This window comes from Hippocampus bargibanti, linkage group LG11 (genome assembly GCF_051943395.1).
Source record: "Hippocampus bargibanti isolate YZ-2025 linkage group LG11, ASM5194339v1, whole genome shotgun sequence".
Taxonomy (NCBI): Eukaryota; Metazoa; Chordata; class Actinopteri; order Syngnathiformes; family Syngnathidae; genus Hippocampus; species Hippocampus bargibanti.
In genome coordinates, this window is record NC_142744.1 from 3066520 (window position 1) to 3081865 (window position 15346).

At 39.4% G+C, this 15346-nt stretch overlaps 2 protein-coding genes across 3 annotated transcripts; both read left to right on the plus strand.

Annotated features, from left to right (window-relative positions):
- Positions 1–168: 168 nt before the first annotated feature.
- On the plus strand, positions 169–11942 carry LOC148891148 (afadin- and alpha-actinin-binding protein-like). The gene is given in 15 exon segments (XM_089009174.1): positions 169–369; positions 2086–2228; positions 3163–3320; positions 3827–4033; positions 4130–4240; positions 4630–4765; positions 5641–5716; positions 5802–5982; positions 7110–7254; positions 7359–7486; positions 8346–8519; positions 9537–9654; positions 10477–10586; positions 10588–10640; positions 10746–11942. Coding segments are annotated over 14 exon segments (1785 nt in total). The 5' UTR covers positions 169–369; positions 2086–2185; the 3' UTR covers positions 10891–11942.
- A 53-nt stretch (positions 11943–11995) lies between these two features.
- LOC148891149 (guanine nucleotide-binding protein G(I)/G(S)/G(O) subunit gamma-5-like) lies at positions 11996–14169 on the plus strand. 2 transcript variants are annotated; one of them, XM_089009179.1, is made up of 3 exons: positions 11996–12192; positions 13638–13781; positions 13852–14169. In XM_089009179.1, exons 1-2 carry the CDS (start codon positions 12112–12114, stop codon positions 13761–13763), a joined length of 207 nt encoding a protein of 68 aa, XP_088865305.1. In that variant the 5' UTR covers positions 11996–12111; the 3' UTR covers positions 13764–13781; positions 13852–14169. The 2 variants fall into 2 exon arrangements, with proteins under 2 accessions (XP_088865305.1, XP_088865304.1); XM_089009178.1 differs by having other exon boundaries at positions 13885–14169.
- The last annotated feature ends 1177 nt before the right edge of the window (positions 14170–15346 follow it).

A 15346-nucleotide genomic window follows, 5' to 3' on the forward strand; every position in this document is an offset into this window, starting at 1 on the left:
GGGAAAAGGGTTAAATAAGTACTGTTGTATTATCACTTTTTCTACCTGACGTCATTTCATTTCATTGCACCTGATGCGCATTACTACGTTATCGTCCTAACCAATGAGCAACTCGCGCACTGGTCACATGGTAACAGTCCCTCCAATCATATTAGTGTTTGACTCGAGGCTGTCCGTCTGGAGACTTCAAAAACATTCCATGTGTTTGGCTTACTTTTACTCAGTTCTTCCTGCTCACCTTTTTAAGAGTAACATTATTTGCTGTTATGTTGACAAATTAAGCTACAAACTCGGCGTAGTCCATTATTTCGTTTGAAATGACTTTGTTTCCTTGTCCCAATTGTTGACCCATTTTACGCCGCCGCAGTGGTAAGTGCGTTTAGTGACATTTTGCTGTCGTTTTGCTGAAATTATATGAAAAAAAATATGATTTTAATTTGTTAAAACATCTATTTGGATTATTTTCCCATTGACTCGTGTTTTCTCACAAATTCGGAGACTAATTCGCTTTGTAACAGGGGTATTAATCGTGTTCCTTGGGACCGCTTTCTGCATGTTTTCCGTCTCTCCATGTTGCAACACAACTGTTTCAAATGATGATCAGCAAAGTCTGCCGAAACTGGATAACGATCCTGATCATTAGGATCAGGAATGCTGTAGAAATCGGAAAACATCCAGGAAATTTACCCCCGAGTGACACGATTGAAGAACTCTGCCTTTTAACCTTGGGCGTGTAGACGCGTGCTCATGATATCAAAATATGTGAGGATTTTAAGTCATTCGTGTGGCGTGACATAATCCAAATAGGTGAGATTATTTATACTTCTGTGTCATGTTACATTTCCGTATTAACTGTACATCGAAGCTTGGTCGACGTCAGCGTCTTTTTTTCGCCAGGTGAGGCTCGTTTGGGTGTTTCCCGGCTGTTTGTGAGAGATAACTGAGCAGTATATGTATTTTTTTCTTTCCATGTGACGAGTGGAAGTAAAATTGAGGTGTGATTTGTCAACTATAGTACCACCCAGAGAAAACAACGCCCCCCGGGTAGTACCATTAACACCGCACAATACGAAAAAAGAAACCGGTTCGTCATTTGAACATGGGACACTTTCTGTTTCTTGGTAGGAACACGGGGTTTAAAAGGAACATAAGTTGTATTGATCTATTTTCCTCCACTCTCTTATTGCTCTGGACAGCATGTGAGCACAGGTTGAGCAATAAAACAGGGAGTAGATAACCAGTATAGCATGTTTTAAGGCCTCCTAATTATATCCTGAAGCGAGGGTATGGAGGGAAAAAAAAGCACAGAAAAGCATCTGTGAATGTTTTCTGACGGTGGTAGAAAAGTGCAGTCGTGGTTGGTACGTCTATTTCACTGTTCTGATTATCTTGGTTCAAATGTTGCCAGTGTGGGTTTACATGTTCTGCCAGCTTTTCCCCAGTTATAATGGGCACATGCCATGTTTGATAAAAATACGTTTTGTTTAAGTGTGAATCCTTGTTTGTCTCCAATTGCCCTGTGATATGGCTGGTGACCAGTCTTTGGTGTACGTATAGGCTTACTATTTCACACCTAAAGTCTACTGGGATATGCTCTAGTTTCCCAAATCAGGGTACTGAAAATAGATAGCTTTCCTAACTACAACCAGCCCACGGAATATTTTTCTCTTTAGATGCTGGCATGTGCCTGCGATTTTTTTTTTTTTTGTTTTTATTTGTATTTAGTTTTTATTTTTACTTTATTTTTTATTTTGACTGTGTTTACATTTTAATTGTAATTTTTGTTTATTTTAAATTTAATTTTAAATTTAACATTTTAAATGTACATTTTATTATAGTTTGGTTTTATATTTTCATTGTAATGTATTTTACATTTTTATTGTATTTTTATTAATTTTTATTAATTTTTTTAATTGTTTTATTTTAATGTTAATTTTCTATTTTTTCTATTTCTATTTTTTTGTTATTTTATTTTTAGTATCGACTTTAAAAATCCTATCCCTCCCTGCCGACTGCACATCTGCCATTTAAGCTGGTATGCGCAATACTTTCGTCCAGCTAATCCGCCGTCTCTCTATCTCACAGCTTGATGCTACATTACCGAGTGTCCGGCGGGAGCTTGTGATCCACGAACTGACTGCTAATTCTCTGTGGCCGATAACGTGTGCCCTCATGCGTCTGTGATATGGGAGAACGGTGGACAACCATGTCAGGAGACATTTGTATGGGTAATTTTCCTCTTCTGAACACTTAACTTCTGATTCTGAGTTATTTTTTTTTATCTTAAAGGACAACCGACGCCTCCGGACAAGTTGTGTCCATAATTTGTAAAATCGCTTCAAATGATTTCTACTGAGCGTATTTTACAAAGATTCCACCGCATATAGCTATATTTTACATTTTAAGAATCGCGCTGAATATTCAGGAAGAGTTGGTGACGAGTCTGTACGTGACGTCACTAAAGGAACGCCCCTGACCAATGCATTTTGGGTACTTTGTTTGGTCTGAAAACTTCGTGTTGATGGCAAAATTAGAAGGAAAACACATAAATAACGCGATGGTGAATCGTTGTGTGTTGCACCAATACTACTATTTGATACTAGTCGACACAAATTCCCAGCAGACAAATCAGCCCATTTCCAACGAAGCTTGGGCGCCATCTTGTGCATTTTCTCGGATGCTACATCGGAGTCCTGACGGCGCTCCAATTGATACGGGAGGACTTCTTTAATCGATTGCAAACATTTATGCTTTCCTCTTCAGAACTATTTGAATCATATTTATAACTGGATGAGTAACAAAAAAGTATCTTCTCCGAATCTGAAGCCATTGTTTTGATTCTAGAGCAAGGCATGACGTCACGAATAAGGGGGCGGGACCTTCTGAAACTTGCCATTTCCTAGGTCATTTTGAAGTAGTTTTGGCACACTTTAAGTCATTTTTATTGGTGTTTTGCATTTGACTAAAAATATCAGCCTGCATGTTTTGGCTATTTTAGATGCTATAAAACGTTTTTCTGATGTCAGTTAGGAAACCAAAAAAAAAATGGTGTCGGTTGTCCTTTAATTGAGGGAGGTGACCCAGTTTGTGCTCTCCATTTAGAACAGCAGCCAATTTCACAATCTAGATTGAATGTCATTTTGGGATTTCTGTCATGATCAGGAACAAATGAGATCTCCAGCATATCACTTTTGACGATGTCCCCGTCAAGGCAGAACAACTTTGTGTCCCTGCAGTCGATGTTCAGGAACGGTCGCAATGCACTCCCTGTGTTTTGCACAGATGACAATGTGTCGCAGTGTGTCTCCTACATCAATCAGGTACAACGGCAAGAGCTGAATTAAAAAAAAAAAAAATCACCTCATTTGAAATGATGCAGTTCAGTTGTACCCCACTACAAAACCAAGACAAAAATATACGTTGTCAAACGAAACCTCAGCATTGTACCATTGCTTTGATTTTTACCTTTATCCCTCTAACCCAGGGGTGTCAAAGTCATTTTTTGCCGCGGGCCACATTGTAGTTATGGTTTCCTCTCGAGGGCCGTTATGAATTTGGGGAAGCCATTCGAATGTTTAAATCCCTTCAAATATTACATATAGAGCACACAGCAAATTAATGAATAACTCGTTTTCAAATCTGAAGTCAAGAATAATGACTTTTATTGTGGTTGACATCCAAAAATATGAAATTTTGGCTCAGATTTTAGCAATCATCATGGAATTTAACAAGTTTGATTTGCTTTCGCGGGCCGAAAAAATGGATGTGGCGGGCCGGATTTGGCCCGCGGGCCTTGACTTTGACACCTGTGCTCTAACCCACGCAGGAGCTTTGCTCTCTGGGTCTCTCCTCATACATGGAGCAAAGCTCAGCAGGGGCCACCGACCTGAATGCAGTACCCGCTTTGAACGCAGCGTTCGAGCTTCTGCGGGTCCACAGGCAAACCATGGCCACTTTAGAGGAGCTGGAAAGGGAGCAGGTCAAGAAGTCCGGCACCTTGGATCACATGCAGATGAGCAATTCACGACTGAGGGTAAGTGTCAGCATTTGGTCCTCTGTGTCTATTTAAAGAAAATTGCACCTCAATTCTTGGAATGAGGCAACCCATAGTTGTCATGTTTTCCGCCAGGATCAACTTGAGCGATCCATTCGAGAGAATTCAGGTTTACACGAGACCGAAAGGCAACTTCAACTCAAAATAAAGACTCTGCAAAACTGCCTAAAGATGGAGAAAGATGAGGTAAATGACCCGCTAGCCACACTCTTAGTCATATACAGTAAAGTCTCGTTATATCGATATCGGATATATCGATAGTCCCGGTTATATCGATACTATTTCTATGCACACACGGAGAAAATTACATGCAAACAGGGTCGGATATATCGATAGTCCCGGTTATATCGATATTTTTTCGGACTCCCTTGAATATCGATATAACGAGACTTTACTGTATTTTTTTTCTGTTCAAGCCATTTTTATCCTGCCTGGAGGAAATCAAAACCTGCATGGCATAAAACTTCTTGAACTTCAATGAAAAGAAACAGAAGTGATAGTGTTTGGTCTCAGTGACCCGTGTCCATCTCACCCTGTTGACTTGGGTCTTAAACTGACGAATGCTGTCACTGCAGGTTCAGAAGCTCCAGAGTATAGTTGCCAGCCGCGCATCGCAGTACAGCCATGACAGCATGAGGAAAGAGAGAGAGTTGGCCAAGCTCAAGGAACGTCTCGGTCAGCTCCTTGTGGACAGAAGAGATAAAAAAATGGGTGACTACATACATACTTTTATATGTTGTGTTTAAAGGACAACCGATGTCACTTTTTTGTTTTTTTTAACTGACATCAGAAAAACGTTTTATAGCATCTAAAATACACAAAACACGCAGTATGATATTTTTATTCAAATGCAAAACACCAATAAAAATGACTTAAAGTGTCCAAAATCTGAAAAAAAATTGAGCTGCGAATTGGGCATTTTCAGAATGTCCCGCCCCCAGTTCGTGATGTCACGCCATGACGTCTAGCATTGCTTGTGAATCAAAACAATGGCTTCAGATTCGGAGAATATGCTTTCTTGTCACACATCCAGTTATGAATATGACTCAAATAGTTCTGAAGAGGAAAGCATACATGTTTGCAATCGATTCAAGAATTTATTTGTGCCATTTTGAGGCAACATTGTCTTACCCAAAAAGAGGCACAAAATGGCGACCTCCTGTGGCCACCTCCGTTTCCACAGGCTGATAAATTCCTTGTATGGCGCTTGGACGCCCTCTTCTGGCCTTCTGGCGGCTTTTGGGTGCAACACGAGGTCCCCAGACCAAACAAGTACAGCAAAATACATTGACGTGATGGAAGGACCGCTACAATGTCTTTTTTTTTACGGTCATGGGGCGGTCCTTTAGTGACGTCACGTACGGACTCGTCACCAACTCAAAAACAAGACTTCCTGAATATTCAGCGCGAGTCTTAAAACGGAAAATATAGCTATATGCGGTGGAATCTTTGTAAAATATACTCAGTAGAAGTCGTTTGAAGCCATTTTACAAATTATGGACATAACCTGTCCGGAGACGTCAGTTGTCCTTTAAATTTGCATATACAAGATGTGTGTGTATATATGTACTGTTTTTGTCCCATAGCTATTGACATGCTAAACTGCCTTGGACGAACAGACGGCAAAAGGAGCCACTGGAAAACAACCCAAGTCACAGCCAGGTATGGAGAGGAACCATCTTGTGATAGTTTGACTCGATCCAAGGAATCTGTCATATCTGTACACGTACGTATTCACTTTGTGCAGCCACCAAGAGAAGATGTACAACTCGATTTTGCGTGAATATGAGGCCAGCCAGCAGTCGCTAATGTTGGAGAACGAAGAGCTGAAGAAGGTCCTTCAGCAGATGAAAAAGGAAATGATACACTTGCTGAGTCCACACAACGCGCCGTGCAGGGAACCAAGCGCTGATGACAGCCAGGAGAGGGTAGATGTGGCACAAAAAATTGCAACTGATCCTACACAGATTTGTGTCATGTTAGAATAGAAGCGAAAAATCAGCTTGGCTTATTGTAAATTGTTAAAGATATTTTTTTATTAATATTTGGACTCGTTCACTGTCAGATGATGTGCAAAAAAATGTGTTCACTCCAGTGCCAGGGTTTTTGTCATTGTCATTCGAATTCCGGGACCCACAGAATATTGAGTTTTAGGACTAACTAAATATTCAATGCTGCGTAAGAAATTTCAACTCTTTTCTTTCATCAGAAAAAAAAGTTAATTCCTAAGGTATATGGGTCTGGAGTTATCAGAGCTTGAAATGGGGGTGGCTGTACAAAAATACATATTGGTTTATATAGTGCTTTAACAACAGCTGAAGCTGGAACAAAGTGCTAACGTGCAAAAAAAGGGAAATGCTGCCCCCTTATGAAAGGGGGAAAAAACATTTCCAGAGGCCATGTCCAGCGCTTTATCGGCACCCTAACAAGAAAAAAAAAACAAAACACGAACAAATTCAGGAATGGCGCTCTGTCGTATTTTCAATTCCCAAATAAATTCGTGAATGGCAGTGAATGATTTAACATCTTTTTTATTAATAATTTAAAAATATTGTTTATATATAACGACATACATTTATTAAATCATATTATGCATTCAGTGTTCTCCCGATAGCCGATACCGAGAAGTGACTATTGTGAATCTTCTCCCAAATTCCATGTTTGTTGGAGTATGAAAATTTACGTGTACTAGCCAGCCAGATGAACAAAATATAGCTAACGCTGGCTATCTATTAGCTATGTATTAGCTAGCTAGCTAGCTTTCCATCTATTTGAGTTATTCTGGGTTGAGTGAACGCTGGCGCGTGTGCTGCCGCTGCTCACCCACAGAAAAACCTATCCTGTGATTGTAAAGTGACCTTGAGAGTTTTGAAAGGCGCTTCGTAATTAAATGTATTATTATTACTAACGGTTAGCTTAGCTTCTTTCATTTATAGGAATGAAAGAAGCTAAGCGAACAGTTAGCTTAGCTTCTTTCATTTCTAGGAGTGAATATAGCTAACGATTAGCTTATCATTCCTATTTATTTATTTATGTATTTATTTATTTTGCTCAGGTGGCTTCTGATGGGGAGGAGACGGGCAACGCTAGCCGAGAACTACTCAACAGTTTTTGCGACCCGGCGAGGGAGCAACTTAGCAACAGCATTCGCCAGCAGTGGAGGAAAGTGAGGAACCATATGGAGAAGTTGGACAACCAAGGTATGAGACACATACTAGAAGTTAACAATCCAACACAATGTTTGACAAAGATTGCTAACTTGCAAGTTGTTTGAAAATATTTTTCTTTTCCATCCCCCTCAAAGTTCAAAATCGCGTTGAATCGGGTAACAAGTTCATCCCGATGGAAAGCCACGAGGACGAGATGGAGAAGATGAGGCAGGAAGTGCGGCAGTGCAAGGAGTTCATTCATACGCAGCAGCAACTCCTCCAGGTCAGTACAGACGCTCCCCAACTTACGAACGAGATGCGTTCCCAACGGTCGTTCGTCAGGTAAATTTGTTCGTAAGTTGATTCAGTGCTATATTTTGTATGGAATGTAGGTTTCAGGCTTATATAAATGTGTTTAAGGTTTATATAAGTATGTTTAAAGGACAAACGACGTCTCGGGACAAGTTGTGTCCATAATTTGTAAAATGGCTTCAAATGACTTCTACTGAGCGTATTTTCATAAGATTCCACCGCATATAGCTATATTTTACGTTTTAAGACTGAATATTCAGGAAGTCTTGTTTTTGAGTTGGTGACGAGTCCGTACGTGACGTCACTAAAGGAACGCCCACTGACCGAAAAAAAGACACATTGTAGCGTCCTTCCATCACGTCAATGTATTTTGCTGTACTTGTTTGGTCTGAAAACCTCGTGTTGCACCCAAAAGCCGCCAGAAGAGGGCGTCCAAGCTCCATATAAGGAATTTATCAGCCTGTGGAAACGGAGGTGGCCACAGGAGGTCGCCATTTTGTGCCTCTTTTTGGGTGAGACAATGTTGCCTCAAAATGGCACAGAATAGAATTTTAATCGATTGCAAACATGTATGCTTTCCTCTTCAGAACTATTTGAATCATATTCATAACTGGATGAGTAACAAGAAAGCGTCTTCTCCGAATGTGAAGCCATTGTTTTGATTCACTAGCAATGCTAGACGTCATGGCGTGACATCACGAACTGGGGGCGGGACTTTCTGAAAATGAGTTTCACGAGTTTCAGACACTGCTTATACACCAGAAAATACTTTAGTAGAAACACAGATGCTGTAAATTGTCAACGTGTGTGTATCTCCGTATGTTTGACAGCAACAACCGCAGGCATCACTCGACGACGAGACAGCAGAGTTCCTGGGTGACTGCTACACCCTGGAAGCGAAGGAGCAGCTCAAGGAAGAGTGGAGGCTCTTTGAGGAGCAGAAAAGGAACTTTGAGAGGGAGAGAAAGTACTTTACCGAGGCCGCCATACGCCTTGGTCGAGAAGTAAAGAAATCATTGTTATTTTTTGTTTTTTTTTATTAATGACATACAGTGAAACCTCAATTTACGAACTTAATTGGTTCCCAGACAGTGTGTAAGGCGAAAAGTGTGTATCTCAAAAAAAAATCCCATAGGAAACCACTAAAATGGGAATAATCCGTTCCCGGGTTTCCATAAAATATACTTTTCAACTAAATAAGCCTTAAAACTACACACAACATACCTTATTCTATGTATAATAAATGTGCTATTGTATTGTAATGAAAGACATACACTGAATTGTATCATAAAGTCACTTTATTTACATTTGTGATGGTCATTTATGGCTTGATGGAATGGATAGCTTTTTGCATAACGTGTCTCAAGGAGCTCTGGGTTGTACATCCTGGAAGTTGTGCGGGTTATTTGTGGAGCCTGATTGATGGGAATTTTAACCTTGCAGTCTACACTCTGCCTTTGAACTATCAAAGTTGAAACTAGTCCAAATTTCACTGTTTTGTATTCATTTTGTCACTCTATCTGTCTTCTGGCTGTCTCTTTAATGTTTAAACCACCTCCCCTCAGTGCTGCGTTCTTGACCAATCACGTGGCTTTAACCGACGACTGGGGTTACTCAAATTCCAGAACCCACAGAATATTGAGTTTTAGGAATACATAAACATTCAATTCAGCTGTTTGGGGGAATTGCTGTTTGGAAAGAGAGGCGCATTACATGGCGACTAATTAAAGAAATAAACTGTGCTGTAAAATAAAGTTTTATTGACCTTTTTGATGGTCGTTGATGGCTTATGTAAGGAGAGTCACCTTCCGTAAGGACTGTTGGTAACTTAACCTCTGGTGCTGTTCGGTCGTGTGCTTCCGCCGAAGATCACTCCGCCAGCCGTGGTGGGTGTGTATTGTGAAAATAGTGTTTATTATAAGGTTTAATTTTCAGAAATTTGACGTTTGTAAGTTGAGGTGTTTGGAAGTTGAGGTCTCACTGTATTTCATATTTGAATTGTTGTTGCATCCCTCCTGCAGAAAAAGGCTTTTGAGGAGGACCGTGCATCATGGCTGAAAAATCAGTTTTTAAACATGACTCCTTTTGCCAACCGGAGTAGATGCTCCTCGACTGATGGTTGCAGCGCCTTATCGATCAGTAAGTGTTTTGTAATCAAGTATGGGTTTATTTTTTTTTTTTTGCATTTTTGCGTGAATATAGATGACATAATGCAGCTGATTGGCTATCAATAGCATCATTTTTCGACGGAATTTTTGCAATGTGGTCACATTAATTTTTGTTATGAAGATGGGTATTTGCATGTGGTGATTTCGAATGGTGTCTTTAACTAGTTTTTACATTATTTTTTAATTAATCTTTGTAAAATTTTAACTCATTCACTGCCATTCCTGAATATAATCGGGAATTGAAAGTATGACGTGGAGCACCATTCCTGAATTTGTTCAGGTTTTCGTTTTTCTTGCGGGCCGGGTGCCGTTAAAGCGCTGGTCAGACCTCTGGCAATGTATTTTTCTTTGCTACAAGCGGGAGGCATTTCCCCTTTTTTCCATATTATCGCTTTGTTAATGCTTCAGCTGTTCAAGCGCTATACAAACCAATATGTATGTATTACATTGTATTTTGGACAACCACCCGCATTTCAAGCTCATATTACTCCTGACCCATATAACTTAGTAAATAACCCTTTTTTTCCCCTGATGATGGAACGGAGCCTAACCTTTCTTACGCTGCGTTACATGTTTATTTATGTAGTCCTAAAACTCAATATTCTGTGGGTTCTGCAATTTGAGTGAAAAATGACAAACACCCTGGCACTGGAGTGGACACATTTTTGCATATCGTCTGGAAGTAAATGAGTTAAATACTTTTTTCTTTCCCTTTGGCAGAGTTCAACCCTCCGCTTCCTACTTTGCTAGTTTAAAATGTGATTAATGTTCTGTTTTTTTTATTACATTTTAGGAAGTGAGCCAGGGAGAAGGGAGTCTTTTTCTAAAAGTCATCGCTCCAAATCCCTAAATTACACATCGTTCTCAACTACGAAACCTGCTCTTTCTCAAAGCACCACGGAAGCATCCCCCCCCAAAAAAACTTGACCGGACATTCCACCTCATTCAAGGCAACAGGTATACCGTCATTGATCAACAACAGAGCTACACTCCATGGAAAAAATATCTTGAAGATGACCACAGGATTAATATACACACTAATAATTCTTGACGATGTTTCAGTTCCTCTGGGTGCTCAAATGGAGAACGCTTGAGGGAGACCTGCCGTCCTACCGATGACAGAAACTCGCGGGTCATATCCAAAAACAGACTTGAGAGTGAAGACTTGAGTATCTTCACTCTCAGAGATGAGAACAGCCTCAACTGACCGCTGCAGTCAATCGTTGTGCCTCCTTACTTTCAACATGGTTGATCAACCTTTATTTATTTAGATATATACAGTAAAGTCTTGTTATATCGATATTCAAGGGAGTCCGAAAAAATATCGATATAACCGGGACTATCGATATATCCGACCCTGTTTGCATGTACTTTTCTCCGTGCGTGCATAGAAATAGTATCGATATAACCGGGACTATCGATATATCCGATATCGATATAACGAGACTTTACTGTATATATATATATATATATATTTTTTTTTTTTTGGACAAGCATACCGATTAGTCGCCAAATGAATAAGTAAGCACTTTAAACAATTAAGTGGTGAGAATTTTTCAGTACTGCTATGCTATTTTTTTTCTTCATCTCATTAAATTGAAGGTCACTTATTGTCGGTGAGATTAAATTATTTAAGTTGTCATATATGTTGTGGAGAAATTGTAATTTACTTTTTAACCCCTACCAACCCAACTATTTTAATTCACAACAGATTATTTTCTTACGGTCTTTTTTTAGGTGTTCAATTACCTGACATGTTTCTCTGACGAAGGCGGAAGTATACGCAGAAACATGACAGGTAATTGAACACTTAAAAAAAACACTGTGTGTAAGAAAAGAATATGTTGTAAATTAGATATCAAGTAGATAGGATCAACTTAACACAACTAACAACCCAACTATGCTGCACTGCCTTCACAGCTTTCCGGGCAATCAAGTACTGGTAGTTGAAATGCCTATCGTGATTCGAGTGTCTTACTTGGACTATAATGGACTTTTGGGTGTTCTCACAACACATGTTAACTTGATTCAGGAGAGAAAAAAAAGTTAAGTCTTTTGTAAACTAAAGAGTTGTCAGTGAAATGGATGTGAGAAAAACAAAAATAGTCCTTTTTCACATTGTGGTCTTCGCCATGCCACCATTTTAGAACGCACAATTGTAATGGTGAATTATCTGCAGAATTCAACACTACATTATAATATGTCTTTGCACCTTTTTCAACGATATAAAATGTATTCAGAAATAAAAGGTTGAAATCCCTTGACGGTCTTTAATGTTACTTTTGTTTCTAGCCCCCCCTGAGTGTCTATAACGCGCACTGCAAAACGGGAAGTTGTCATCGAATCTTCTCCATCCCATCCGATCCCAAGCCCGGCCAGACACGAACCTTACCAGCACCGCGCGACGGGTTGAAAAATCGTAGCGACAATGTCCAGTTCCAATAACCTTGTCGCCATGAAAAAGGTTGTACAGCAGTTGCGCTTTGAGGCCAGCATAAACAGAGTGAAGGTAACGAGCAAAAAAAAATTGAGTGTTTTCTGGGCCGATTGTCTTAACCGTTACCCACACTTTTGCTAGCATTAGCATTAGCTTTAGCCTCTCAACAGTTAGCCGTTACTCAGCCGGCAACGCAGACTTGGGCGTTGTGTTTGTCAAAGAAAGGGAAGTTTCGGATTCAACTCATGTTTTGTTCTATCTGAAGTCAACATTCAACCTTAATCGGCGTTAAGAAGATAGATATTATTTATGTAGGTGTATGAATCAAACTTGGGAGGCTTTTCTGTAAACGATTTGACCCTCCCCCGAAGCGAATTCGTTGTAAAATAAATACAATTTACATTTGTTGAATTTTGTTGTTTGGCACACTTCATTATTGGGTATTATGAGTTCGGATTAATGAAAAAAAACGAATATTTAATAGAAGTAAAACCATACCTGTCAACCTTGGCTAATAGCTGCCCTGAAATGATTACAATTCCCGTATTTAAAAGTTATAGTAAATTATTTGAAATAATGAAAAAAAACCGCTAACACATGCGGAAATGCAGTTTACCGTGCATGCGCACATTATGCTTTCATAATCAAGCGTACGCAGCAATAAAAAATATATACATATGATCGAGTATTACTTTTGCTCCCCTTAAAGGACAACCGACGTCTCCGGACAAGTTGTGTCCATAATTTGTAAAATGGCTTCAAATGACTTCTACTGAGCGTATTTTACAAAGATTCCACCGCATATAGCTATATTTTACGTTTTAAGACTCGCGCTGAATATTCAGGAAGTCTTGTTTTTGAGTTGGTGACGAGTCCGTACGTGACGTCACTAAAAGACCTCCCTTGACCGTAATAAAGACGCATTGTAGCGGTCCTTCCATCACGTCAATGTATTTTGCTGTACTTGTTTGGTCTGGGGACCTCGTGTTGCACCCAAAAGCTGCCAGAAGAGGGCGTCCAAGCGCCATACAAGGAATTTATCAGCCTGTCTCAACGGAGGTGGCCACAGGATGTCGCCATTTTGTGCCTTTTTTTGGGGGGTGAGAGATTTTCCCCAATGTTGCCTTAAAATGGCACAAATAAATTCTTTAATCGATTGCAAACATGTATGCTTTCCTCTTCAGAACTATTTGAATCATATTCATAACTGGATGTGTAACAAAGCATTTTCTCCGAATCTGAAGCCATTGTTTTGATTCACAAGCAATGCAAGATGTCTTGGCGTGACGTCACGAACTGGGGGCGGGACTTTCTGAAAATGCCCAATTCGCAGCTCAATTTTTTTTTTTGCAGATGTTGGACACGAAGTCATTTTTATTGGTGTTTTGCATTTGAATAAAAATATCATACTGCGTGTTTTGGGTATTTTAGATGCTATGAAACGTTTTTCTGATGTCAGTTAGGAAACAAAAATGTCACGTCGGTTGTCCTTTTAAGTTTGTATTTTTGATTCCAAGGTGTCCCAAGCGGCTGCGGACCTCCAGCAGTTCTGCATGCAGAACGCCTTGCAAGACCCCTTGCTCACTGGCGTATCATCCAGCACAAACCCATTCAGGCCGCAAAAAGTCTGCTCTTTCTTGTGAACTCGCCACAGTCATTGGGTGAGTGTGCACCTCCAGCCACATCATTGTCTTCTTTTGCATCACAGATCTAATCTCTGCTCCCTTACAGGCGTTTTTTTTTTTTTTTTTTTTAATGCTACAGGGAAACATCGACCTCAACACTGCTCCTCATGCCAAGCCATTATAATTGCCACGGAGGGGGGGGGGGTTCTCCTGAGTGTATTATACATCAGAACCATGTCAGATAAGACAACCATCTATTTTCAGCCATAGCTAAAGAAGACGATAAAAGGAAGCCGTTTTATTTTTCATGGCACAGTTGTGGATTTTTAATTAATTGTGCCTTTTCTATTCTATTTTAGTCATCACTCTTCTGGACGTTTTTATATTTAATGAATAAAAAAAAAACATTCTTTGTTACTCCTAACTCATGATTTCTGTGAATGTATGTATCCAGCAATATTTTATCGTTGTAATACCGGGTTGAGTGAATGCTGGCGCGTGTGGCTGCCGCTACTCACCAGCAGAAAAAAAAACATCCTGTGACTGTAAAGTGTCCTTGAGAGTTTTGAAAGGCGCTTATAAATGAAATGTATGATTATAAAAACAAAATACAGAAGGTGCTACAAAGGCAGCCACTCTCGCGGCGCCATCTTGAAGTCAAAATGAAAAAATAAATAAACATGTGACACAATAGATGGAGTCTTTATAAATCGTTGCATTCCCATTACCGTCTTCACTGCCGTCGTGTATCAATTTACATAAACAAGTAAGAAAATTTGACAATTAACATTTCTAAAAACAATGTAGGCATGTGACAAAATAATTTATCACACATTTTCTAATACCATATGAAAGTGCATTTAAATAGCTTTCAAATGATTTATAGATTATTGTTCTATGTCAAAAAAGGAAATACAGTAATGGGATTTTTAATTTTCGAAATATGTTGGGATTTTCTGCCTGTAATTACAGTTAAACAATGAAAACAATGAAAATATGTGACCGGGTTCTTTATTAGTTTAAACGATCATAATTTTCTTAATTTTTGGCAGATCTTAACGAGTAAGCTACCGTTGGAAATCTTTTGAAATTCTAAAATTGAACACAAAACACAAGAAAAGATTCTAAATATAAATTAGCAAATATCAACGATCGAAGACAGGCGGATTTTCGTCAGCAATCAAAAATGGCTGTCACTGAATACTAAAAGAAAGTTGCGAGCTCTAGAAATATATACGCTAATGCTTCTTTTTGCTTGAAACTTGGCAGTTATGGAGAAGACTATATATTCGACCACTTCCATGAGTATAGAAATACAACTTACTCACCTTTATAAACTATAGTGTTAGCAAAAAGAACGTTTCTCGTTGTCGCATTCCAGAACCAGCATGGAGGGAAACGTGTAATACGTCATCATAAAATGAATAGCTTGGAAAATCCCACAAAAAAACGATTACGTAGTGCACAAAAATGCAATGATATACGACTGCGAGTACAGATTGCGCTCAATTCACTGGACAGAAACAATCGCGGTGGAATATAGGTCACTGTAACGTAACTAAGTGATGTGTATTTAATGTCATTTCTATAGTTTTTATTGT

Excerpts from the sequence above, each read along its gene's own strand:
- LOC148891149 (XM_089009179.1), top strand. The coding sequence starts at position 12,112 with ATGTCCAGTTCCAATAACCTTGTCGCCATGAAAAAGGTTGTACAGCAG. Across the intron at positions 12,193-13,637 it reads CCAGCATAAACAGAGTGAAG|GTGTCCCAAGCGGCTGCGGA; the intron begins GTAACGAGCAAA and ends TTTGATTCCAAG.